The 27,834-nt window shown below is 46.0% G+C and overlaps 2 protein-coding genes across 2 annotated transcripts in view; one reads left to right on the top strand and one right to left on the bottom strand.

The window, feature by feature from the left end:
• GRM2 (glutamate metabotropic receptor 2) overlaps positions 1–27,834 on the bottom strand; it is an 89,512-nt gene that overhangs the window by 15,610 nt on the left and 46,068 nt on the right. Inside the window, exons 2-4 of the mRNA XM_083488689.1 lie at positions 26,320–27,063; positions 4,611–5,448; positions 2,017–3,083 (exon numbers count right to left, since the gene is read on the bottom strand). Of these exons, the coding sequence (XP_083344815.1) occupies positions 2,017–3,083; positions 4,611–5,448; positions 26,320–26,796 (2,382 nt within the window). The 5' untranslated portion in view covers positions 26,797–27,063. The remainder of the gene's footprint in view (positions 1–2,016; positions 3,084–4,610; positions 5,449–26,319; positions 27,064–27,834) is intronic.
• IQCF6 (IQ motif containing F6) lies at positions 14,687–16,911 on the top strand. Its single transcript, XM_083488803.1, has 3 exons — positions 14,687–14,835; positions 15,963–16,046; positions 16,470–16,911. Exons 1-3 carry the CDS (start codon positions 14,701–14,703, stop codon positions 16,827–16,829), a joined length of 579 nt encoding a protein of 192 aa, XP_083344929.1. The 5' UTR covers positions 14,687–14,700; the 3' UTR covers positions 16,830–16,911.

Here is a 27,834-nt window from a genome sequence, read left to right as displayed (position 1 = left end):
ACAACCAGGTCACTGAAAATGGCAGCTATCCCTCACTGAAGAATTATTATGTGAACTGATTCTCTCTAAAGTGCTTTCCCGATCATTAGTCTACAACCTAAGAAATGAAGAAATGCTCATTTGTTGTGCACTATCAAAATATCTTCCTCCAAGGTTTTGTTTCTGTTTTGGCCCCAGATCCGTCCAAGGGACTTTCTCACCAGATGAAACAGGGGCAGCAATTTTCACAGATTCCTCCTTCTCCCTGTTGCCCCACAAAATTCTGCTTCAGAGGGTTCTGGGGTTGAGATTCACCCAACACGTCATTGTGCAAAGGATTCCACTTGTGCAGTGGGAGTCCCTCCCCACCCTCCTCCCTCTTGCACCTCTCCTGAAATTGACTGGGGAGAAGAACTCCCAAAACAGTGGGGGAGGGGGGAGAGGAGAGGGGGAGGGGTGTTCTGTCTGCCAAGCTGTAATGTTTGTGCTGACTTTGATCCAACTTGTGGAATTAATAACAAATAGGCTGTAAATCACCCATTCAATAAATCTTTAAAACGCCCCAGTACCAGTTTCTGTTCCTGCAAGGGAGGCTTTAAAACTGATTCACTATGAGTCCTTCAGCTGGGATAGCAGGCAAAACAAGCTATACCTGCAAACATGTTTTTTGTGTTTTTTTAAACAACGGCACAGGAAGGCTGAAAAAATTCAAGAGCGCTTTGCCTACGCATCCCAAACAGGCTGATACTTCACTTAATTTTAATTTTTTTTAATGCAACAAATCCAACCTAATCCCCACCCCTCACCTTCACATGAAAACAACAGAAAAATGCTGGACTGAAACAATTTGACAACACCATTTTGCCTGCTTGCTCCAGAAAAACCTGACAGAATAGGAGAGAAGAAAAAAGCAACTGGGCTGGTATATGATTTTGAGTGGAATAACTTGACATAAAGTTGACATAAAGTATGGTTCCAGGAATGGAAAGACAGACGGATAAGCCAAAGCTTCCAGCAATATTTTGTTGGAAGAGGGATATACAGTATGTAGTAAAGGTAAAGGTAAGGGGACCCCTGACCAATAGGTCCAGTCCTGACCGACTCTGGGGTTGCGGCGCTCATCTCACTTTATTGGCCGAGGGAGCCAGTGTACAGCTTCCGGGTCATGTGGCCAGCACGACTAAGCCACTTCTGGCGAACCAGAGCAGTGCACGGAAACACCGTTTACCTTCCCGCCAGAGCGGTACCTATTTATCTACTTGCACTTTGACATGCTTTCAAACTGCTAGGTGGGCAGGAGCAGGGACCGAGCAACGGGAGCTCACCCCGTCGCGGGGATTCAAACTGCCGACCTTCTGATCAGCAAGCTCTAGGCTCTGTGGTTTAACCAACAGCGCCACCCGTTCAGCTAATATTTGAAGTGTAGTGCAATAGCCTAATAGAGAGTCCCTAGGGTCAATTGCACTGTTGGCAATGAGCTGTATTAGCTCCCCCCAGAAGAAGAAGAAGAAAAAAACACTACTTCAATAGCCACTTTGGCTACATTTTACACCACCCAAGTACTCAAAGCGTCCAGAGTGAGGGTGAGGCAAGGGGCAAGGGCAAAAAAATCTGCACAGTTTTGTGCTACCGTGCAAGAAGGATGGGAAGCTTTTTCCATGTTCGATCTCACTGTGACAGCAGCAGCATTCTGATTTTTTGCACTCCCCCTGGGCCCATGTCCCTGGCGAAGGCCGGCTTTGCCAACCCCCAGGTATGCTTCTGCTAATAGTGCGGAGACTGAAAAGGCAAGCTGACAGGGAGCTATGGTTCTGGAAGTGGCTTTCATGTCACGTGAAAGCTCAAATGCAATGTGGAAATGAGCACTTCGCAAAATGTCATGAAAATGGAACAAACTGCAGTGTGAATGCTGCCGGCGTGAATCTGCTCCACCCCTCCCCCTTATTTTCTCCCCATCCAACAGAAGAAGGATAGGTGATCTGAAGGAGCCTTCCACAGGCTACTTTCCGCCCCCATTTGCAGCAAGCGATGACTTACCCTGAAATCGCTAGAGGTGACGTAGAAGATGGGCAGGAAGGCCAGCCAGATGATGCACGTGGTATACATGGTGAACCCAATGAACTTGGCCTCGTTGAAATTCTCAGGGCATTTCCTGGTCTTGAAGGCATAGACTGTACACAAGACTATCAAGAGCACATTGTAGGTGAGTGAAATGAGCATACTGGAGTCTTGGTTGTTGCACTTGAGAGTGACAATGTACCTTTTGTCGGGCTCAGTCTCCTTCCGAGTGCCGGGAGTCTCCACCAGGAGCCAGATGACGACGATAATGAGCTGGCAAGAAATCAGAGCCATGCAGATGACCACTTGGGAGGTGGGGCTGATGAACCTTGGGCGCTGCACGCCCTCCTTCACCCCGCTGAAGATCCGAGCGATGCGGTTGGTCTTGGTCAAGAGGGCCGAGTAGCAGACGGCGAAGGAGGTCCCCAGCCCCAGCCGCCGCAAGGTGCAGACCGCCGTAGAGGGCTTGGCGATGAAGATGAACGTCATGCTGTAGCACATCAGAACCCCGGTGAGCAGGATGTAGCACAGTTCGCGTCCGGAGGCCTTGACGATGGGAGTGTCATTGTTCTTCACGAAGACGCCGAAAACAAACAGGGTGGAGATGAAGCCGAGGCAGGAAATGGAGACTGGTCCAATAGCCCAGACGTCCTTCCAGCGAATGTACTCTTGGGGTAGCTCATAGCATGCGTTCAGCATCGCGTTGGGCCAGTAGCCAAGTCCACAATCGCTGCAAGTGAACTCATCCAGCAGATATTCGTAAGGCTGGCAGGGAATGCATATCCAACAGCACATGTCTCCTGGCTGCATGCTCTTCATTTCATTCTTCTTGCAGGGATCACTGCACTGGGAAACAGGGATGGAGGTCTTCACCCAGGGGATGAGGCTTGTGTTCAGGATGAGTCCTTCTGCCCAAAAGCCCACTTTCTGATAGCGATACCTCCCGTTGGCTCTGTGGTAGTTGAAGATATTGTAGCGGCCAATCCCATCCCCACAGTGGTCAAACCGTACTGTGCTTTTGGTGTCTAATGATGGTCGAAAGGGAGCTGTGAAGCAGAAGAGCAAAGACTCATTTAAATGATGGAAAAGCTAAATGATTAGAAAATCAAATGTGCACATATAATTGAATCGAGCGCCACACGTACCTGTCACTCTCCTTTCCAGGGCATGTCTACAGAGGATTAACTACAAAGTGTTATCATACTTTGAAATAAATCTACTTCTGACTAATGGGATTGACAGAAAAATGTTTCACTAAGAAGAGGGGGGAAACACATTTGTGCAGAAAATCCTATTTCACTAGAATGCAATGTATAGAAACCCATTTTTGGTTATTTTTAATTACAAAAATCAAAATGGATATTCAGGACAACATGTTAGAAATGAACCAAAGCCTAATAGGTTGCTTTGTCCCTTTTGACCTTACAGTTTCAGTTGCAAGTGCCATAATCATCTGTTTGAGCATGCTGAATGTGCTCACATTTTGTGTTCTGCTGTTTTTCTTTTCATTTTTGTTATTTCAACCCATAATTTCATGTTCCCAGGCATTGTGATGTTACAGACGTATGTCTGTTGCCCCTACTGTACTTGTTTGTATAGGCTCAGCATACCTGTGGGTGGAATAGCCCTAAGGACCAATCTAGACGTGACAGTACAGTGGTACCTTGGTTTAAGAACAGCTTAGTTTATGAACAACTTGGATTAAGAGCACTGCAGACCCGGAAGTAGGTGTTTTGGTTTGTGAACTTTGCCTTGGAAGCAGAACATGTTCTGCTTCCTGTTGAGTGTGTTCCATTTGTAAATTGAGTCCCCCGCTGCTATGGGAAAGCACACCTTGGTTTAAGAACGCTTTGGTTTAAGAACGGACTTCCGGAACGGATTAAGTTCGTAAACCAAGGTACCACTGTAGTCACATGACTGGCTTCATGTGCTTGTTTTTCCTTTATTAAACAGCAGCCACAAGCCCCCTGATCTAGGCAAGGGCCTCAGAGGAACCACAGTGTTAAAGCCTCCCTCCACCAACCTTGCAATCTCAGTCTAGATTAGGGCTCTTCAGGGCTGCCCTTTAGAGAGAGAAAACAGGCAAGAAATGGCTAGTTAGATGATTAACACCGTGTCTAGGGAAGATGCAATGTTGTGAAGACTTTCCCCATTTCCTCCTCCTCCTCCTTATCAGGTTGTGTGCTATAAGGCCACTGTGAGTGCTTGCTGGTCAAGAGATGGAGCAGAAATGGAGAAAGGCAACTTTCAGGCTAAGCTTTGTTCCCTTCTCAACAGCAGATCAGAGTTGCATGCAGACCCAGAACCAACAACCTTAGAAGGAATTTGATATCAAGCTAAAGCAAGCATTCTGCCAGGGCAAGCATTTTGGCTGGCCAAATGGAGCAACCCCACATCTCCTCCCTCCCATTGTGCTGTATGTGCCCATACAGAACAGCGCATATTCCCCCCATATAATATGAGAAATTGCCATGAGGCCTCACTGACCACATTAGGCTGAAGCAGCACCTTTCTTCTCCCATCACACCCCAAGCCTTTATTTTCCCACACCCCAAAGCACAACCTCGGCTTACCATCAAATGTCACATTCAGCATGAATTCCTTGTAGAACCTCTTCCCATTCACAGGCTTCATGGGGTCGCAGAGCTTGGTGGCGTTGGGGCACAGCGCTTGGTACATGTTGTGCAGGGCGTGCGCCATTGCGTAGACCGCATTGATTACAAACATGATCTTGGATTCCTGCTCAAACTTGCCTGTCTTCAGGGAGAAGCGGCTACAGTTCTGGCTGTGGAAGCTGCACTGGAACTTGTGTTCCCAGAACTCCCGGAACCAAGGGTTTCGGCTGTTGTTGTAGGGGTCAAGGTTCCGGAAGTACACTGCAAATTCCTGCACCGGGTAGGAAGCCAATTCAATGGTGATAGCTCCCTCAGCTATTGGCTCACTGCCAGCCACCACACTCTCAAGAGCACCCCAGCCATCACTGGCCACCCACGTGAAGGACACGTTGATCCTCTGAGCGGCTGCCAAAAGCTCTCGGGCATCTTCGCTCCGGGTGAATAGCACAACCACCCTTGCGCTGGGCTTCTGCAGCAGGGCCTTGATCACCCCGTCAAAGGTCTTCTTGTTCATGGAACGGCCCACTTTCTCAGAGGTGGCGATGCAGATATTGCGAGCCCGGGCTTGTTGCTCAAAGGCTTCGATGCCTGTTTCTCCATAGTCGCCTTCTGAGGCCACTGTGGAGACGTAGGTCCAGTTGAAGAAACGCAGGATCTCAGACATAGCCTTTGCCTGGTAGAAGTCTGGTGGGACAGTGCGAGCAAAGTAATCGTAGCGAGTCTTGTCGCTGAGCTTGGCACTGGTGGAGGCATAGCTGATCTGGGGGATCTGGAATAGTCGCAGCAGGTTAGCCACCTGAAGGGAAAGAGAAGAAGGAAGGAAGGAAGGAAGGAAGGAAGGAAGGAAGGAAACAACTTGATGAGCAACACATAAGTGGCAACAGGAGAAATAGCATAGTTATGAAGCAGCAGTGACGATGAAGAATACTCTACCTGCTCTGTAGAGGGAAATGTGATAATTTAAACATAATGCCCCAGAAGACTCTCCTGTTGAAATTTGAAAGAGGAGGCAGTTCATAAACCTCATGTTTCCCAGATCTTAATGTGAACATCTCTACCCTGAAAATTCAATTTAGAAATCAGACCAAACCATGGTTAACAAAATTTAATTATGGTTTAGTTTGGGGCCTGAACTGACTTAAAAAGCATTTGCAGTCAACCAACAAACTAGAAACCACTGTTTGAAGTAGGTTTTCAAACTATGGTTTCTGCTGCCAGTGGTTTGGCATGACATCTGACTTGACATGCCATAGCTATAGCTATAGATATCCTTCTGCCTTCAGATGCTGCTTCACCATGTGAAGGAAATGAGCAACATGCATTTAAGAAGCTGAGTCCAGAGAGGATGGAAAATGAAAACGCACAATAAGCTCTAAATTAAAGCATGGTTTGCCTTCTATATGATTCTCAAACTGTGGTTCAAATTCTAAACTGTAGTCAATGCAAACCATGGTTTGGTGTTTAGAACAAAATTGATCATTGTCAGTATATCTGGTTTAATGAGATGAGGAAGAGAATGGAAGAACTACAAGGCACAGGTACCCAGATGGCATTGCATAAGTTGGCATCTGAACCTTCAACAGGCAATGCATACATACTTCCTAACTTTTTGGTGTGAATATGAAGACAAGCAAATTGTTCTCTAAAAATCAGAGCTCACATTCCGAGTAAATGATATGCTCTGTACCACACCGAGATGTATCTGCAGCAGTAGAGGGAAATACTGATGGTCTAATATTTAAACCAGTGAAGGTTGGTCCTTTAGGGCAATTGGGATGCTGCCCCACCAGCTTCAGCCTGCCCTCAGCCAGCCCTCACCTGCCTGCCTGCCTTCTTGCTTATATCCAGCCCAGAGCACTCCCTGTCAGCTTCCTTTTCTTCAGTCTCTGTGTTTCCCCTTGCAAAACTCAGAAGGAAGGCGAATAGGAACAAAACTAGAATTAGCTGGTTCTGCCTGCCATTGACTCTGGCTGGCTCCACCTACTTCCGGGCTCCCTGCCTCCCACTTCACCAGTCGCACCAACCACCAAGGATTAAAACATTTGCTGTTGAAAGCATATCCTTAATATTGCAACCCATTTCTAAGGCATTAGGTTAACAGCGGTTAACATGGTTGACCTTATTTGCCTTGTCTGAGCTAATCGTTTATGACACATCAATGCTACACTGATGTTTCTTTACTATGGATTTAAACTGTTTCGTATGCAGTGAAAATCTTTGCACAAACGTCTACTGAATGTTGGAGCGCACAAAGAATAAATGACACAGAGTGACACATGTTCGGTGGGCACCTTAAGTCTGAGCCACACAGAATACAAGAAGTGTGATGTCGTGCGGTGTTGAAATGGCCTAAATCATCTTCCTGGACCATTGAAATTAACCCCCTGCTGAGACGAATAGGGCATTTAATGGGGACTTTCATTGTGAGCTTCTTGCAGCTTCTTACAGACAGATGTGAACTCATAAATACATGGATGGCATTTTGGACACATTTTCTCTGGAGCTGCAATAGCTAAAACCCTGGGGTTAAATCTCGATCAAATCAATAGGCATTTGCCACTGGCCTCAATGGGAGGTGGATTGCAAGTGGCAAGATAAGATGATGGTGAATTAGGTAGCAGCTTCATACAAAAATCTGATACATGTTTCCCACTATATGTTCTGACCTACATATGACTGACTGCATGGTTAGCCCTTTATAAGGAACTAGGCTAAATCACACCGAGCTACCACAGTAGAAAAATAAAGCAGGGTCTGTTATGTGTTGTACTCAATGAGCCACTCTTCCCATTAGTTTCAACTTACAGACTCTTTATAATTGGAGACAGCAAAATAACAAGCCTCTCTAGATTGTCAGCATCTTGTTTTGGTTTGTAAAATCCTTCTTTCCTGGCATGTGGAAGAGGCATGGCATTGATTGTCACACACGCAGGAGCACTTCTAACCATGACTGTACATGCAGCCATAACAAATGTATGCATAAGGCATCCTATTGACAGCCTCCCTAGCTCTCTGCATGCATAATTGGTACAAATGTCCATCACATTTGCAGGATATTGCTCAAAGGCAGTACTTTTCAACAAGAAAAAAGCTAATAGAAACCTGCCTCCTAATATGAGAGCTCGCTCAAGGATGACCATCTTGGAATGCCAATTCTGAAATCATTTTGAATTTTTACTATGGAAATGTTGCAATTTAGGCTGTGGGGGGCACCCTGCCTCGCCTATATTAAATATCACATATCTATCTGATTACTACGAAACAATCACATCAAGCACTCTCAAAATACACTACTTTTTGCAATACATCCAGGAAGAGGCCTTTAAACATTTCAGAGAATCTTATTCCTCTATCAGCATGTCCTTGCTCACTCCAGCCCCGTGGAAACTGAAATGTTGCATCCGGTCTATTAAGCAGACTCAGAAATTAACGCCCCCTCCCCAGACCATATGCAATGCAATGCACGCACACACACACACACACACACACACACACACACACACACACTGCAACTCAGTATAAGAAAGTAACATAGTATGTGTGCATTTATAGAGTACCCAGGGGTATGGTCAAAGAAAAGGGGAGGGAGAACCCTCCTCTCTAAGGCAATCTTAGCAAAGAGTTGTTTAAACACCAAGTTATGAGCATATCTAAGGCGTCTGAACAAAAAGGAAGGACTAGAATTGCCAACTCTCAGAAGAAGATGTCTGGTCTACTCTTTTGCATTAACAGCATATATATGAAGGCATCAGCAGGTGGGCCATTATCACCTACTAAAGTAGTATCTGTTGTTCAAGCTCCTGTAAAAAGGACTATTAAAATATGGAAACCCTAGGAACAATTTTCCTGTAAATATAAAGTAGTAGGTTTATTATTATTATTATTATTATTATTATTATTATTATTATTGATCAATACTCCAGCATTTATGCACATAACACAGAGCTATATATTCCAAAACAAGGAATTGCACCAAATCTAAATTACTTAACATGTCTCTTTAGTTATTTGAAATATTTTTTCTGCTTTTTGACCAAAAATGCCTAAGGCAGGTTGCAACATATGTCTGTCTATCTATCTATCTATCTATCTATCTATCTATCTATCTATCTATCATCTATCTATCTATCTATCTATCTATCTATCTATCTATCTATCTTTCATCTATCATCTATCTATATGTCTGCCACCTTCTCTTGTCAAACTCTTGGGTCTTTCAGGGATGTGGCAGGCAGAAACTCAACAGATGATGCATGGAGCTTCAAAGAAATGGATATCTTCACCTGTTGAGCTTGCAAACCCTGAGGATATTTCTTATATTTCCTTGATGACGTGGTGCAAAGAAATCCAAAGCTGTTAGCTCTAATGCAGTAAAGGTTGCTGAAAACAAGCTGTTACGACCGAGGCCTGAGTTTCTCCAGAGCATTCGTGACCAACGGCTGGAATAGTTTACTCTCGGTCATTATTTTACACTGTCATTATTTCCCTTGTGGTCTGAAGCCGTTCTCCAAGCCGTTATGGAACTATATCTTACAGATTAATGGTGTGCTTTTATTCTTCAGAAACCACCGCCAAACAAACAAACTCCTGCCTCACAGGAATGCTGTGCAGTGACACTTGTCCTTCTCCGCTGCACTGACTAGAAGGGGAGGGGAGCGGCTTCTGGCTCTGCAAAAAACGACACAGTACGATGCGCTCACTGTGCAGCAAAGCAGAGCCGTAGGCCACTGTGCTGTCATGAAAACAGTTGGAATTCAGGTCCTGCAAAACTTCTGGGAGAAGGAGAAGTTTCAAAGATATGAGAGAGTGGCTTGGATTTTCAGGATCAAGCTTCTGCACCTTCTTTACTGTGTCCAAGATCTTCTCAATGACCTCAGCTGAAAGGTTGGCTGCCCCTGATTTAGAGAAGGCAAACACTCTGCTGTGAGTACCATGCAAACCACCTGGGCTATGTTGGCCAAAGGGGTCAAAAGCTAGTGGACAGTGGACAGCAGTTGAGCCGATACATTCTCCACAGAGAAGAGGCTCACCTACAAAATATGTCAAAGAGGACATTGAGTCCAGCAAGCTAGAAACCCCAATAATCATTGTGGCTGGTGATCCTGGGCACCAAAATAAATCCAGTACTGAGGACATGCTGTTGTCCCCCTCTTTAAAATACTTGTGGAGATCTTGATGAAGAATGAAATCAAGGAAGCCGGGGCAGTCCATCCCCTTTCTCCACCTGGGGCAAAACAGGAATATGCTGCCATTACCACTTCTGCCGTGAGGTGGAATGCCCCCACTCTCGCCAAATTTAGGGAGAGAGGGGGCATTCCACAAGGCCTTGGCACTTGTCTTCTCTGCCCCGTGGGTGAGGAAGATGAGCTGCAACACTTCATGCTTGTAATGCCCCGCTCTTGCCCCACCACTCGGTGAGAGGGTGGATGTGGGCCATGTCAGAGCCAGGGTATCTTCAGTGAAAGCCCTCTATTCTCCCTAGTAGCCATGGAGGAATCTGAAGAAGCACCTCTGGTGAGAATTGATGGCCAGGCACATGTGGAGACAGGCTCTCCTCCAGGTCCCTGTTGGCAAGCCTTAAAGGTCAAGATCAGCATTTTCAAATGGGCCCAGAACCACACTAGTAGCCAGTGGCGTCAGCAAAGCAGTGGTGATATATATATATATTTTAATTCCCAGCACAGCTTGTTGTCTACCAGCCATAATCTAAACCAGTGGCGGGGAACTTGTAGACATAGTTAGGCCTGGCATGCCTCCCCAATTTTTCCCATGAGGCTGTTTCGGCCAAGCCACACCCACCTGGCCTACACCAAATGTCATATAGGATGTCAGGTGGAGGGCAGGTGTTTGCAGCACTGGGAACCAGAAAATCACTATCAGTACAAGCACTGACAATTAACTGGTCATCAGTGTCTGAAATGCGCTGTGCCTTTGCCCATGCAATTTGATCTCAAACCACACAGGCAAAGGAAAGCAGATTACCTGACATCACTGTGATGTTGGGTGATTTATAGGTGGGTGGCGCTGTCCATCAGCTTAAGTTGGCCCATGGAAGATAAGGGAGGTAAGGATCTGGCTTACGGGCTGGAACCAGCTCCCTGCCATTGTTCTAACTTAACTGCAGTTTCTGAACTGCACTTCCTGAGAGTCAGCCCCATGTAAAATATTGCAGTTGTCTCACCAGGAGGTTACCAGAGAAAGGGGTTGACCAAGACTAGGGCTGATATACCACAAGTTAGATATCAGCCATGATGTGAGGTTATGTAATAAACTCAGGTAAGTAGAAGGGACGTGGGTGGCGCTGTAGGTTAAACCACAGAGCCTAGGACTTGCCGATCAGAAGGTTGGTGGTTCGAATCCCTGCAACGGGGTGAGCTCCCGTTGCTCGGTCCCAGCTCCTGCCAACCTAGCAGTTCGAAAGCACGTCAAAGTGCAAGTAGATAAATAGGTTCCGCTCCGTCAGGAAGGTAAACGGCCTTTCCGTGCACTGCTCTGGTTTGCCAGAAGCGGCTTAGTCATGCTGGCCACATGACCCGGAAGCTGTACGCCGGCTCCCTCGGCCAATAAAGGGATATGAGTGCCGCAACCACAGAGTCGGCCACGACTGGACCTAATGGTCAGGGGTCCCTTTACCTTTAATTAGTAGGGAATTTGTGAGATGATGCTAACATACTAACGACAAAATGTAAAAGCCAGAAGGAATTTTGTGGAAATGTCTAATATGTAATGTTAGTGTGGAAGATCACAGAATTTAAGCAGAAGTGGTTGCGTGGGGTAAAAGCTTCCAGTATATTATTAGGAGGGAGAATGACAAGCACCTATTACAGTCTGAAGCCAAACTAGAGCAGACAAAGCAGTACGGTTACGGTTACTATGGATGCTATAACGTAGCTCATGTAAAAGGCAGCAGAAGGGAGGCTTCACTAATAAGGTTGTTGCAGATCCGTTCCTGTAAGAGCTGCAAGGCAGGCTACACAATTCTACGACTGATGTAGATCACAGTGATGTACAAGCAGATGTTGTGCAGGGAGAAAGCTAATCTGCTGCCTTTGTGCCTGGCCTAAGAGCCCTTCCGAAAGAGGAAAAACTGAAGAGCAAGTCAAATAATCTACCAGCAGTGAAAATGTGCACCCAGAGCTGCGGATGGTGCTGCTGCAGTCTGCGACTCAAACTCTCCACTTGGTCCAGATGCTCTGCAGTAATGCTCATTATCTTCAAAGGGGAGAAATCCTCACTAATGAGGTTGTTAAAAATACAGACTACAAAAGAGGCAGGCTAGAGGAAAAAGCCCTGCCATCTGATAGGCTCTTCGGAGTTGAGAACCAGAACACACTTCACAGCTCTGGATGTGTCAAAACCTTGCTGCATAATTAACATGCACAAATAAATTTTAAGCAGAAAATTACATTCCATAGCGGCAAGAAGGCACCCGAGATGGCAAATTGCCCTTCAAGGACTCCCCACCGGCAGTGTCAAGGGCATTTGACCTAAAGCCTCATGTTTAACTGTATACGCTGTGGGGGAATGGGAACAATCTTCCACACCTGCCAGGCTTGATTTTAGAATTATTAGCATGATGTTATAATTTCATAACCCCTTGCAGAACGGGGCTTTTGCAAGACTCAGTGCAAAACTCCAGGCCATTTAAGACCTCTACAATAATGCAGCCATTTCTCTCTTGCTAATGGACTGTTGTTTATTTAACAGCTATGATCGTAATTATGGTAGATTGCCTCTGTAACACCCGGGGGTGGGACTAAGTAGCTCTTTTGTTCAAATGTTAAAAAAGATCTGTAAAAGTAATTCTAGTTACCAGTTACTGAGACTTTAGTGAGAACAATTTATCTCTTGTCACCAACTTGTCTTTAGAGCCATAGCATGAGACTCTTAATCTCAGGGTCAGCTATTTGTGCCCCATGTTGGGTGAAAGATTCCTGCATTGCAGGGGGTTTGGACTAGATGACCCTTGTGTTCCCTTCCAGCTCTACAGTTCTTGGATTCCGTTTTTATCTAAGGGAAAGCACAGATCAGGTAAATCCACTTCCATACTGCATTAGGCTACAATTATCCCCACAGGTTCCAATAGGTGTTTGTGTGCCTACAAATTTGGAAGCAAAACAAAGCTACCCAACATATAAGGGAGTGGTTTCTACATACTGGGGGACTCCCTTAGGTAAGGACAGATTTAACTAACCAGTCCCACCAGTGGAAGTCCACAGAAGGACTTTCACTCATGCAGTGGGGCTCCCCCCCCCTCTCATCCCCACATGCCCCTTCAGATCTGCTCTGGAGGGTCAGGAGACAGCCCCCAGAAGAGCCCCCTGGGGGAGGAGAAGGCAGATCACTTCCATCAGACAAGCAGAAGTGCTTGTGTTGCTAGTGATCAGCTTTGTGATATGCGCCGCTGGGGTGGAAAGATCCGCCCAGCACCCCCAAATTTAGTTTAGCCCCCAAATTAACTTTGGCATTCGTCATAAAATGAAGAAAAAATGCAGCTCGTGGAATTCATAGTGTGTGTGTGCTCTAGGTGCGTTTTTGTGGAAATGTGAAATTAAAATTGCGTGCTGAAACGCATGTGTAGAAGAGCCCTAAGTACTAAGTAGTTAGTCAAAGAAAATGCCGACAATTAGCAAAAATAATCATTTTTTTAGACGATTTCTCTAAATGAATTTAAACTGTAAGTGATGAAATTCAAACGCAATTTGCAATGTTTTGCTCGGGGTCAGCGGCACCTTTGACACGACTGATCTCGCGCAGCTTGCATGCAGCCGGCAGGAAGGTGCGAGATCAGTCATGTCAAAGGTGCCGCTGACTCACCCCGCTGCCACATAGCAGCTCAATACACTACGTAACATAATATTTTGTAAGAGTTAATTTCGCGTGCACAGTGCCAATGAGAACGACAAGCGCCTTTGTTGACTCGTCTGACAAGTGCCGCCATTCTGAATGCCAAGTATCGCCTCTGGCGCGGTGCGTCTTTGGTAAATGAGTGCACAAAGTCGAAAGTCCTTTCGTGAAACAGTAGGTATACATTTCGGTGATACCTAGATATATACGTATTTTGTGTTTCTAGCTTGATCAAAATTATTTATTATTTCCTAACAGGTAGATAGTTAAGAGCTTAGGTGGCTTCAGCAGCGGACACCTGGCACACACACACCCCCGAATTTGGTGCCTGGGTGCCCTCACCCCTTGCACCCCTGGGTAAAGATGGCCCTGGTGCAAGGGGTTCCCTTTCCTTTTTGCTAAAGGTTTTGGACGGCCAGAGATGAGATTGCATGGAGTTTTCCACAATATCTCAGTGGTGTGGATGGGGCTGGCTTGAGAGGAAGGACAGGCTCTAGCCACCTTGCAGAACCTCAGGGTTGGCCAGGCTTGTCAGAAGACACTGTAAGCCAGGCTGGCCAAGGTGTCTCTGGTTTGCATTGTCGTTTCGCTGCCTGGTCCTGGACTTGGTTTGCCCACCAAGTGCTGGGTTGAACCAGCTGCCCAAAATATTTATTACCCCAGAATGCCTCTGGACCCAGAAAGATGGTGGGGGAATGAAAATGCCAGATGGGCAGAGCTTTGGAGGGTGCCCTGCCTTGTTCCGTTACACACCATGGCTGACCACAGCCACCCCCCAGAACCTGCCATTCATTCACTGGCATCGTTTGTGAGCTCACCCAGACTGCAGAACCCCAGATGCCCACCACAAAGTCTGACCCAAACAGTGCAACTGCATCTGGCCATGGGTCTGAAAGAGAAAACAACACTGAGCCAGGTGCACCCACAGCCATACAGGAAGGGGGGAAAGGATGGTTGTTGTGCCATCAGTTGGCAGGTGCAGTTGCTTGCTTGTATGCACATCCCTCGCCTAAGCTCAGCCTTCTCTGCCAATTAAAAAAAAACTGGCTCCAGAAGGAAAACTTCCTCCTGTTTCCATGGTGCATGCACACACAGAAGTGACATTTCTCTAGCCCAGCCAGTTAAGCAATGACAAATCCTATCTGACAGACTCATTCTTAACTAGTGAGAATTAGAGCAGGGGAGTGTCGGCGTGTTCATTATGACATCAGAGTTTACAACCCAGCTCGATGTTGCGATTCTAAGAGAGCTTCAGTTGCTAGAAGCAGATCATCATTTCCCCTCGAGACATGGGCTTTCCCTGAAAGAGATGATTGCTTTCTGCAAAAAATGTTGCGTAAGTTGAGTGCCGCGTGCTTCCTTTGCAAAGTGTCTTAAAGGTAAAGGTAAAGGTACCCCTGCCCGTACGGGCCAGTCTTGACAGAGTCTAGGGTTGTGCGCTCATCTCACTCTAGAGGCCGGGAGCCGGCGCCGTCCGCATACACTTCCAGGTCACGTGGCCAGCATGACGAAGCTGCTCTGGCAAGCCAGAGCCGAACACGGAAATGCCGTTTACCTTCCCGCTAGTAAGCGGTCCCTATTTATCTACTTGCACCCGGGGGTGCTTTCAAACTGCTAGGTTGGCAGGCGCTGGGACCGAGCAACGGGAGCGCACCCCGCCGCGGGGATTTGAACCGCCAACCATGCGGTCGGCAAGTCCTAGGCGCTGAGGTTTAACCCACAGCGCCACCCGCGTCCCGCAAAGTGTCCTACGCTACACAAAATACTATGATCAGAAACTGAGTCCTTTGTTGCACTGCCATCCTCATGCCTCCAGTGGTATCAGTGGGAGCTTTCTTCCCCAAGTCAAACAACAGCTGGGGCAGTTGGCCGTGTTTTAGTTATGATAGTGGAGGACAGGAGGGTGAAACCAGGGGTGGCCTGTTCAATTTAACCACTTGAGCTGAAACCGGACTTGCCGTGCCACCACCCTGCTGGTGCCACACCACACCAGCCTTCCTTATTTGCTTTGTGCGGTGGTGCCTGCAAAGCACCAGCACCAGTGCCAGCTTTGAATGACGCTTCTCTGCTGGTGAGGGTGGGGAGCCTGGGCTAGGGCAAGCTTTGCACACTGTGAAGTAGGCACATTCAGATACATCAGTAACCCACACAATCTCTGGAATTAGGATGGAACAACGGAACAGTTAGCTTCTGGAACATGCCTGAACCGCACATCTATTTTTAGGAAGTAAGCACTGGTTTTCATAAAAAGCAAGATGTAGTGTAGTCAGTTGCTGCACCACCCTCTTGCTCATTAGTCAAGCGTTGGCCTTTTGCACCCAACAAATGCAAAATTACATAAATGGAAGGGCAGCCATTGGTAAAGAGCTTGAATGCTCTTGTAGCATAAGGCTCAGCAGTCCTATAGACCCTTCTCTATGCTTATATTTCTTTCTTTCTTTATTCTGGCCATCTTTTCATAAGGCTCGCAAAAAATCAACGTCGCCGCCACCACCGCCAACGTCACCACCACCTTCAGTGCCAGAAACTTCGAAAAAGGAAGTTAAGGTACATGCCAGACTTTCTATACAGGCAATTTTGCCTTCCTAGAGGCATCTGGGGGGGGGCACTGGGAGAACAAGATGCTGGACTGCATGGGCCATTGGCTTAATCCAGCAGAGCTCTTCTTACGTTCTTAAGCACTTTTCCTGCACTGCCCCCATGCCTGCTTCCAGGTAGGTTGTTTTTTTTAGTGAGAACTATAAGGTTGTGGCCTAGCTGATAGACACAGGTGGGAAAAGACCATTTTCAACATCCAGTTTGCATCTTTTCAGTTTTGTGTCTTGTTTGGCTGACGGAAACTATTAAATGTCTGACACAATATGACTGATTCTTGTATGAGAGAGAAAACTAACAGGGAAAGGGATTTGTGCCTCGGCCCCTTTCTGTTTATGTTGTAGTGACACCTGAGTCATTGTTTCCTACTTTTAGGCTGCTATTACCATCCAGAAATGGTGGCGAGGTACTCTAGTCCGCCGTAGCCTGCAACACGCCATCGTCTGTGCATGGTTGGTCCAGAAATGGTGGCGCATGATTTCCTTCCGGAGACGAGAAGAGAAAAGGGCAATGGCATTATCGACGTACATTTGGTCTGAGAAAGCTTCTGTCCTCTTGCAATCAATGTTTAAGATGTGGCTTATGAGAACACGGTACAAGAAGTATCAAAGGGCAGCCCAGATCATCCAAAGTAACTGGCGGCACCACAGCTTCCAGAAAACCTCCGGCACCTATTCTCTTAGCAACCTGAATCAGGATGGCATAGATTTGAACATTGAGATTGTTGTTGAGTAAAGAGTCTCTGTGGAGAAGGTAGAAGAGACTGCTCTCAAACTCAGACCCCAGGGAGTGAAATAAACGCATGCTTTGTCATACAGTTGTATGGCTGCTGTCTGTTTACTGTGGGTGGACGATTGCCATGGATTTGACTGAAAGCAAAGGCTGATCACACTCTAGGATTTGACAAAATGAATGCTGATGTTCGTTAATAGTCCAGGATGGGCAAGGGGTGTCTCTTGATGGGACCCTATTGTTAAATGATTAATTATTAGATTATTAGAATGAGTAAGTCACCAGTGTTCGTAGATTGTGTATGTGTGTCAGCAGTCTGAGGCAGGTAAACACAGACAGGCACTGCAGATAGGTACACAGAGTGAGCCATGAGCTAAAGGCTGGAAGCATCTTGGAAGCACAGTGCTTCTTTTTAGAGATCTGATGTCAGGTAGCATGAGGGTATGGTACTACGATGTGCATTTTTGTGTTTTTATATTGTAAACCAACCTTGTGCTCCTTGGCTGAAGGGTGGTATAGGAATTTAATAAATCATCCTAGAATCAAAGAATTGTAGAATGGGAAGGGACCCTGAGGGTCATCTCATTCAACCCCCTGCACTGTAGGAATCTCAGCTAAAGCATCCATGACAGATGACCATCCAACCTCTGCTTAAAAACCTTCACGGAAGGAGAGTTCACCACCTCCTGAGGGAATCCGTTCCACTGTTGAATGGCTCTTGCTGTCACAACAAAGTTCTTCCTGATGTTTAGTCAGAATCTCTTTTATTGTAACTTGATAGTTACAAGAATAATAAAAATAGTTTACAATGCATAAATAGCTTCTCACAGACATGGAGTCATTTCCAATGTAATGTTTGGCTTCCGCTGGACAGCTCTTGGGATATTTCTCCTGGGCAAAATGTGTAAAAGAGTTTAAATGGGTCGTTCGCATGCAGCACACCCCTAACCAATCTATGAATTGAGAAGTTCTGGTGTTCATTGTGCAGTCGTCACACAGAATACTGCATGGATGAACCATTCTGACATGATATTTTCATGTGCGAACATCTAGGAACATTGGAAGCTACCTTATACCAGGTCAGAAAAATTGCCCAGTTTGCTCATCAAGAGACTGGAACTGGCTTTCTAGGCTCTCACATCACATCCTAGTCAATCCTTTTTAACTAGAGGTACTGAGAAATGAAATTTGGGATAGCCTGCATGAAAACATGTGCTCTGCCATGAAACTATGGACCCTCCACTAAACTAACATCCCTATGAACTTGTGCCCCCACCCTCTAACCTGCTGTTATTGGACTACATATCCCATCATCCCTGGCCTTTGGTCATGCTGACCAGGGCTATTGGGAGTTGGCATCCAGCAACATCTAGGGGGCTTGATGTTCCTCACGGCAGCCATATTAGGAATTATATAGAAGCTGTGCCACAGAGGCAACACTTTACTACAAAGCTGGCTGCTTGTCCTCCTCTGACCCCAAATTGCGATCCTTTTGCACTATGACAATGCGAAAGGAAGGGTAGTTTGGGGGTCAGTTTGTTAGTTTAATTAGTTCTATCATGACATGAGGCAAGCAAATGAAGATACCACAAGTCAGTCTCTCTCTCTCTCTCTCTCTCTGTGTGTGTGTGTGTGTATGCACACCACACCAAGGACTATCAGAGCAGGGCCAGGAGGGCCTCAAGCTCAAAGGAGGCCTCAAATTCAGCATTTGTTAAGCTCTGCAACTTGTTTTTATGCACATCGGACCGAAATGCAACATTCACAGTTTAGAACATTTAAGCAAGTAAGAATCGTGATTTGGCAAAATGCTTTTGAAATTTTGTTTAACTGATACAGATAAAGTTATATTAAAGAGTTTTAAATGGTAATGACTCAGCAGAAGGCCTACCCCCCCAATATTATGACTGTGAAGTATTATGACCCACATTCCTCTGTGGCAGGAAGTTTGTGCTTCTGTGAGCCAAAGTGGTAGCTTGGAGTCAGAGGCAGGCCCTTCTGCCATTTGTTTTTCTTTTATTTTGGAGAATGTTTGGTTCCAAAAAACAAAACAAAACCACAGTGAAGAACTGATGGCGTTCACCACATTTTGTTGCCTGGAAGGCCTTTTGAAGAGGAGAATGGGAAGCTCTCCTTTCTCCCTTCCCTCATTGCCTAGAATTCCTTCACTGCTACCTACCTAGGCAATTATAATTCCACCATTGCCGCAAGTGTGCCTAGGGGACATTATTCACTCATTGTCTTTTTACTTTTTATGGTCATTTTGAACCTTAAAACAGGAAAAACTTCGGATCTACCTATCCAAAATTTGGTAGGGTTAATCTCTTGGCTGGCTACTATGTACCTATGTGGGGAAAAACTCAGAAATTTACAGCTGTTCTGGTTTCCGGGCAGAAGTCAATGAGAGGGCTGTAGCTTTGGTTTTCCTAATATTGTGAAGGTCTCCCAAACCAATTTGAGGTGAATGTAGCCCCAATCAAAAGCACTAGAACAGGTTCTGAAGTCAAGTGGATGAGGGGAGAGTTCATGTAGCTCTAGTGCTTCTCCTTGTCTGCATCCCCAAAAAGTTCTTATAACAGTCAAGGTTCTGAAGGATAAATGGATAGGATGGATTGAACGAGAATACAGCTGTAGATAAAATGCAAAACTTACCACTCTAGCCAAAACTGGGCAGAGAGAAGAGTGATACTGTATAAGCAACTATTCTAACTAGACTAGTAGTGTAAGTAACTAAGACACAGGACAGGCAACAAACCTTTTTTTTTTTAATGAAGGGACAGGAATGGATTGTGAAGGATGGAAAAGAGTTGAGAGGGCTTTGTCCATGGAGGGTCTCCTTGAAAAAAGAGGGTGGAAACAGTTTACTGCCTATGGGTGGGCTTTTTCAAAATGGGTGGTGAGTGGGAGAGAAGAAGCATTGGGACTTATTCACCTCCTGTTTGCTTTCCTGGTCTTGCAGAGCAAACAACAGGACCTAATCTCCCCACTGAGGAGTGACTGGAAAACACGACAGAGAGTGGAAAAAACAAGGGGATTGACTGGTGTATTGTTGTGTTTACTGTGTTTGTTTTGCTACCTGCCAGCTACATCAAACAAGTATGAAGCTTTTGAGTGAGTGTGCGTGTGTTGGAGCGGAGGAAGAAGCATGGGAACTACTGTGCTTGCTTTGCTGCCTACCAGCCATGTGGAGCAGTTGGCAGACTTCTTGAATGTGTGTGTGTGGTGGCAAGCTTTTTTAAAAAATATATATGGGAGTGTAGGAGGGAGAGAAGCAACTGCTTGAGATGGGCCTCAGGTGAGGGTAAGGGAGGATATGGCAACACTCCCCTGTTCCTGCTGCATGCCCCATAGCAGGAATTGTTCCAAAGTTGTTCTTTTTGGGGTGGGATGCCAAGTACAGAGGCATCTTTTTCCTGCTGTCTGCCCCACAGCAGGGTACATCTTGGGATGGCTCCCAAGTTGTTGCGGGGTGAAGGAAGCACAGTGCAGAAGCATAGTCATCATTATTAGTATCATTATTATTACTAAAGATCATATGGGGGGAAACATGATTATTTGTACAATTTTATATTCCCGTCTCTCTTCTTTTTCTGCTCATTCGGAGGTTGCGGTTTTTTTGTGTTAGGCCACTACAGTGGTACCTCAATTTAAGAACAGTTCGGTTTAAGAACGATTTGGTTTACAAACTCCGCACAACCGGAAATAGTGTCTTGGTTTGAGAACTTTACCTTGGTCTAAGAACGGAATCCGAACAGTGGAAGGGCACCGGCGGTAGGAGGCCTCATTAGGGAAAGCGCACCTCGGTTTAAGAACGGTTTCAGTTTAAGAACGGACTTGCAGAATGGATTAAGTTCGTAAACCAAGGTACCACTGAATTTCTTTAAATAGCATAAAAAGTGGTCGTTCTAGAATCTGATGTAGTCTGTGTACGAAGAAGACTGTGAGCTGAGGCTTGTAGGCCTGTTGTACTGTGTGGCTCTGTGACAACTTCTTGTTTTTTATATCCCTCACTCCAAGTAAAGCTTTGTTGCCCTGTTTCAAGACGCCTTATGTGAAGCTTTTCTATAAACTCCTTTGCATTAGTGCTGCCAAAGTCCCAGTTCTGAGGATTTCTCCCACTCCATGCAGGCTTCTAAATGTCATAAAATGTGACTCTGAACAAGAAAGCATGTACAGTACACAGACATGGGGAAAATGAGTGTTACAGTGGTGCATGCTTTGCAGGCAAATTATCAATTACATACCCCTGGGCAGTTCATACCCTTGGGCAGTTTTCCCTTTAAAAAGCCCCACCCCACAAACCATGTTTTAAAAAATGCAATTCCCATAACATGGCTAGTGCAATTTTAACCATGTCTACTCTGAAATAAGTTCTACTAAATTCAGTGGGGCTTGATCCCAGGTAAGTGGAGTTAGGATTGCAGCCTAAATACTGGAGAATCTGCAGAGTTTCAATGTGCAAATTTCTCCCATTCAACTTGTATATTTAGTTCTCAGATGTGCTCTCTTGCAGATCAATTTTATTTCTTGCACTGGGTTTGAAACAAGGAAGGAAGCAGCTTTTGGTTGTTGAGATAGGTGTGTGTGTGTTATTCTGTTTGCATACAGACTCACCATTTTTAATTTTTATTCTGAGCAGAGGTCTCAAAAGCTGGATGTGGTCCAGGCCTCTTTGAACCCCTGAGAGGGCCTGCGCTCCACTGCTGTAAGTGAGCCTTTCCCTTTCATGCAGCCTTTGCCCAGCTCACTCTTGGGAAGCAAAGAGGGCTGGAGAGAAGCAGGGAAGGTGTTAATCCACTGCCTGCTTTAGACACACAGTGTCTCAGCTGGATCAAATCTGTTGCTTTCTGTGCCAGTCCTGGGGGATTCAGGGAGAGAATCAGAGGCAGAGAGAGCACTCCGGTCTCCTCCAGCCTGGAGGGGACACAAACCACAGGGGACAGCAGCCAGTGAGAAGAACCCAGAATTATTAATAAAACGCCTTTGTGTTCTTGTTGCCAGTGCAGAACTCTGCGGAGAGGGTTCTGTAGCCAAATTATCTGTGGATCTTTTTAATAAGCTCCCTAATTATCTCACCAACTGTCCCTCGCTCACTTTGTATAACTCCTTGCCCTGCTTTGCTATTTACCCACCTTTTGGGCTGTCAGTTTAGCTAATGATTCCTTTATTAAAAACACAGCCATCTAGCCGGCTGAGCTGGTTATCTTTCTGAATGTTGCATCCTGCTTTCTTTGTCTGCCCACAGCCAGCACGACACCATCAGAGCATGAGGAAGGGGGGAAAAGATGACCCCCTTTTATTTCCTTCATGCCCATCTCCCCTTAATCAGATCTAACTGCCGCTCTCTGCACCTTCTCGGCTCAGCCTCTTTTGTCTTTCATTGTTCTTTTTTTTTTTACTTCCTACTGGTTTTCTTGCTTCATTCCTTTATTTTAAGCAACATCTACACACTGTACATTTAAAGTCCATTTAGCGCACATGGCTTTCTTCAAAGAATTCTAGGAACTGTAGTTTGTTAAGGGTATTGGGAATGGTTGCTCTCTGATGGGTAAACTACAGTTCCCATGATTCTTTGGGGGAAGCCATGTGTGAATGTGTGTGCCATTAAATGTGCTTTAAATGTATGGTGCGGATACTATTTCCCCCACTGTTTATCATCCCTCTTCTTTGTTTCCCACCCACACATCTTTCTTTCTTTCAGTTATACCTTCTCCTCCCTTAAAAGGTGCGCATGATTTCTGTCCCTCTTTTTTTTTTGTAATTTGGCAAGTGCCTGGTTCAAAGGGACTTCCCTTGAAAGGAAAAGAAATGGTGGTATGGGCATGTGTGGGTGTGATCTAGGGAGTCTGCCATCTACATTTGGCATGGAACAATAATCTATAAGGGGAGCAGGGGTGGAAGGGGTGGACGGGAAGAAGCATATCTGAGTCTCCCACTCTTCAACTCCCACTGTTGCCACTTCTAAGTAGCAGGAAGGCAGAGGAGTCATGTGATACTCTGCTTGAACAGGGAGAAGGAGGGAGGCGGATGTAGCATAAAAGGACACTAAACGGATGCTGTTCACAAACCACAGCTCAGCAACTTCAGAAACCAAACCAACCCAGAAGAAGAAGAGAAGAGTGTGGATTTGATATCCCACTTTATCACTACCCAAAGGAGTCTCAAAGCGGCTAACATTCTCCTTTCCCTTCCTCCCCCACAACAAGCACTCTGTGAGGTGAGTGCGGGGCTGAGAGACTTCAGAAAAGTGTGACTAGCCCAAGGTCACCCAGCAGCTGCATGTGGAGGAGTGGAGACATGAACCCGGTTCCCCAGATTACGAATCTACCGCTCTTAAACACTACACCACACCAGCTTCATAGCCCAGATCTTCTGTGACTTTCAGGGCAGTTATATGGTGGAAAGCCAGTGCACAACCACCTCCCCAAAAAACACTGTGAGGATTTGCTTTGAATTCACCTGCTACCTTCTCAAAATATCAGGACACAGTGGGCCCTGGGGAAGTGTCCTCTGATCTAGCCAATGGGCAGTGCTTAGAGTGCCAGGCCAGAGGAGGGGGAATTAACGGATGCCCAGCCCAGTCTTCAGCATTGGTGCTGACCTTTAAAGCCCTAAACGGACTTGGCCCAGTATACCTGAAGGAACGTCTCCACCCCCATCATTCTACCCAGACACTGAGGTCCAGCTCCGAGGGCCTTCTGGAAGTTCCCTCACTGCGAGAAGTGAGGTTACAGGGAATCAGGCAGAGGGCCTTCTTGGTAGTGGCACCTGCCCTGTGGAATGCCCTCCCATCAGATATCAAGGAAATAAACAACTACCTGGCATTTAGAAGACACCTGAAGGCAGCCCTGTTTAGGGAAGTTTTTAATGTTTGATGTTTGATTGTGTTGGGAGCTGCCAGAGTGGCTGGGGTATAAATATATGATGATGATGATGATGATGATGATGATGGTGATGGTGATGGTGATGGTGATTCAGCAGTGCCAAGGTTCTGGGAGCCCTGGCAGATGCCGAGTGCTGCCACTGACCCTGCTAAATAGAAACCCTCTTCTTGCAAGTCCTTCTTGTTTCTTCGGCTCCATCCACCAAAAGCCCAGTTCCAGCAATGCATTCTTAGTGGCATTTAACTAGGGAAGGAGGGAGGAGGAGTTTGGCCTGGCATATCTGTAGGGAAACTCCTGAAATTAAGTGACAGATGGCCATGGTCTCAGGTGTCTTCAGAGGGATCCTGTGGTCTTCCTACCCACAGGAATTGGGGTCAAATCTGTAACTGAGGCGAACATAGCATGAGGCAGCAGAGCACAGCAGCAGGAGCTGCAAGCTATAGGAGAAAGGACAGAACTATTTTGCACTGGCATCGCCAAGGCAAGACCCTCCTCAAACTGCTAGTTTGCTGAATGCAATGCAATGCTCTGCTTTTGGGGAACTGGGCCAGAGACATCTATGAGCAAAGCCCTGGCAACAGGCTCGTCCTCTCTCTGCAAATGAGATAGCTAGCCATGTTCAGCTCTCTCCCTCTTTCTCTCCTGGCAATGGGCTCTGTACGTGATAATGATATATTAATTTACATTAATTATAGCATTAATACATCCTCAGGGCTTCTCAGGAGCAGCAGCTAATTACTCTGTCACACGGATGCTCTGGGATACGGTCCCTGCGTTAGGAAGCCTAGAATCAGGCAGAGCTTTTGTCGGGAGGGATGAACCCGAAGGCAGAGGTGGCGGTCAGTGTGGGCTATAAAAAGGTCGCTCTGTCTCTTGTACAGGTGTGTGAGTCAGGCTGTGATTACCATGTTCACTGCACCTCAGGAAGCATCACAATAAAACAATGGCAGGGCGTTTGGAAACACCCACAAATCCTGGGCACACAAAGGCTCGCTCAGATAACTGAGCCTGCTGCAAAATATATGCAAAATACTATCCCCAATGGCCATCAGCTATGTTTTCACAAATATAACCTGCCTGTTCTCTGTTCTCACTTCCAAGGTGAGCGTGTATCTGATATTAGAATAACATGTGACCTCCTACCATCTCATCCCAGGAGTCTCATCCCACTTCTCATCTCGTTCTGTACAATAGTATGGAGAGGCTTTGAAATCTATAGGGTCCCAATTGATTCCCATTGTAAGAATGCATTGCCTAGAGTTGCAGTTCTGGTGATAGTTTATAGAGAAGCATTCCAAAATATGAGGCATTTTGTAGCAGAAGAATCTGACGTGAGGAGAGCAATTTGGTTTTGCAGAGCTATGATCCACTTGAATATGCAACAGTCTTTCAACATAAGATAAAGTCTTTAAACTTGTGGCTATGCCTTCCATAGGTAATCATGAGAAGCTTCTGCTCTGTCCTGTGCTTAGCTTTATGGAAGCAAATTCTTCTGATGCCACCTTATTCTCTTGATGTATCTACTGCACGATCTACAGAACAATCTGCCACACTGAGTTCCAGTGGGCTTCCAAATACATGTGTAGTACCTGCACCCTTAGTCTGCAAACGCAGAGCCCATTCACTTCTTAAGACATTTAATACAGAATACTGTAGACAGGGAAATCTCGTGATGCCAAGATGGTATTGGTTTTTATTTTCTGACTACTGCTTCTGAATTAAAACCAGATAGTGATACCTAAATTGATAATGACCAAAGCGCTTTACAGACATTGCCCCCATCATCCTTACATCAAGAAAAAGGACCTTTTTCTACAGTAATGCCTCCTTCTGCAGAGAGCCAGCGTGGTGTAGTGGTTAAGAGTGGTAGACTTGTAATCTGGTGAACCAGGTTCGCATCTCTGCTCCTCCACATGCAGCTGCTGGGTGACCTTGGGCTAGTCACACTTCTCTGAAGTCTCTCAGCCCCACTCACCTCACAGAGTGTTTGTCGTGGGGGAGGAAGGGAAAGGAGAATGTTGGCCGCTTTGAGACTCCTTAGGGTAGTGATAAAGCGGGATATCAAATCCAAACTCTTCTTCTCCTCCGACCCAGGAAAGCTGCCCTTAAAAATTTCCCACAATGCCCCAGAATTCCAGGGCATTGCAGAAATATTTAAGCAGCGGCTTCCCAGACCCAGCTACTCAGTGTGGCAGGCCGAAAGCAAGCACCAAGAGAAGCCCTACTGGGGCCTCAGCAGCTGCCCAAGAATAACAGTTGCCAAGGTTTGGCATGGAACTGGCAGAACAATATTGGCTTGCCTTAGGGCCACTTACTAAACTCATGGCAAGCAAGTGGAAACCACTATGCTACCTTAATTCACTGAAAGGAAGCTACTTAATGACTTGATTCCTAGTTTCACAGTTGTATTCTATAGCTGCACCCATAGACTCCTCAAGTAACCATCAATTTTCCAAGCCCTCTTATCCAATGAGCAAATGCCTAGACCTGGCTTCTTTCATTCACACTCATTCTTTTTACCCCTAATACAAGGCCCCAAACACAACACCCCAATTCTAAGCACCACACTCCACATTCCCACCAGCTCTCTCCTGGTTTGCAAATGGTACCTGAATGGAGACGTCACTGTAGGAGCCCCCGATAACCCCTGTGATAGCTGTAGGTACATCATCATGAATGGCGTAGGACCCATCAGGGCAGATGTGCTCAGAGCCGTCCACTCTGGTGAGGGAGGCACGCACAAAATCCAGGGATTGTTCTAGGGCATAGGTGTCCTTGGAACAGGTGTCTAGGATGTGAGCTCCCAGGGTGATGCCCGGCAGAAGCTGCTGGTTCTTGTTGATCTCATCTAGGGCAAAGAGCATAGCTTCAAGGCGCTGGATGCCACGATGTTCATTGATCTTGCCACACTCCTCTGTAGGATTTCCTTTCTCGTGGACTGGGAACAGGCCCCCAATAACCAGGTCACCTTCCAAGCTGATCTCCTTCTTGGCTGCCACGTTGTATCCGGGGCTCTGGCCATGAACGCTGGTGTGGCACGCAACAGGATAGACCAGCAGAATCCATAGGGTGGCAGAGGATGCCATTGCACTGCCTCAAGAGGGCAGCAAGCACCTTTCCAAGCCACAAGGAGACCTCCCTGGTCAGAGCAAAGGTGTTGTTGTGGGCAGTTGTGTCTCTGAAACACCTTTAATTCAACAGCAGTGTCCAATGGCCATCCTGCCGCAAGGAAACTCCAGCCTTAGGTGAATAAACAGTTATATTGTGATGTCCAAATATAGCCAAACAGAAGCAATTGCTGCTGGGAGTTGTGCTTTTTATCAGCCCCTTTGGAGAAAGAAAGACACAACAACCTGTGGGAGACAGAGAAAGAGAGAGGAAAAAGAGGAGAGATAATTAGTTACAGCATGAAAGGCCCAGTGGAGATATCCTTTAAGTTCTGGATCTTTAGTTTTATGGTGCCACAAATGTGCCACTACTGGGTACTATAAATATCATCACTTTTACAGGGGAATCCCTTAACTAGTCACTTCACAGCACATATTCAAGGTAGCTCCCTACTAAGAAAATGGTATTTGCTTAGGATAGGCAGGCACCAGCTTTTCTGCTGAGCTCAGGCAAGCCTCAGGAAATATGTTCCTCAGGCACAACTAGGATTCCAAGCCATGAAAACTATACTCATTTCATTGTTTACACAGGCTGATTACTAGTAAAAAATAGATACCTTATGTCCATTCATTCATTTATTCATTCATTACAATTTCTCAAGAGTTACAAGGCTAACCAGGGAAGCACTATAAACTATATTAGTTACAATAAAAGACAAACAAAACCCCCACTTCTATACAGACTGTTCATATTTTTATATGATATATACACACACCACATGTTGAAAAACACCCACATGTATACTAGTATCCCTTGGTTTAATATAATTTGTTATCAGCATCCCTTATTTTGAAGAATTAATGCTTATTTCAAAGAAGTATTCCTTGCTTTAGAATCGAATACCGGGATGGAACACAGTGGACAGACTAGAAAAGGGCTCACCAACATTTCAGCCCCAAAATGGCTGCTGTAGGGGCATGTCTGCCACATCTAAAAGGGCAGAAGAGGGGTCAGCA

The sequence above is a fragment of the Podarcis liolepis genome, assembly GCF_965112155.1.
Source record: "Podarcis liolepis genome assembly, chromosome: 2".
In the NCBI taxonomy this organism is placed as follows: Eukaryota; Metazoa; Chordata; class Lepidosauria; order Squamata; family Lacertidae; genus Podarcis; species Podarcis liolepis.
The sequence above is the reverse complement of the archived record's forward strand: the minus strand, read 5'-3'. Positions and strand labels throughout refer to the sequence as shown.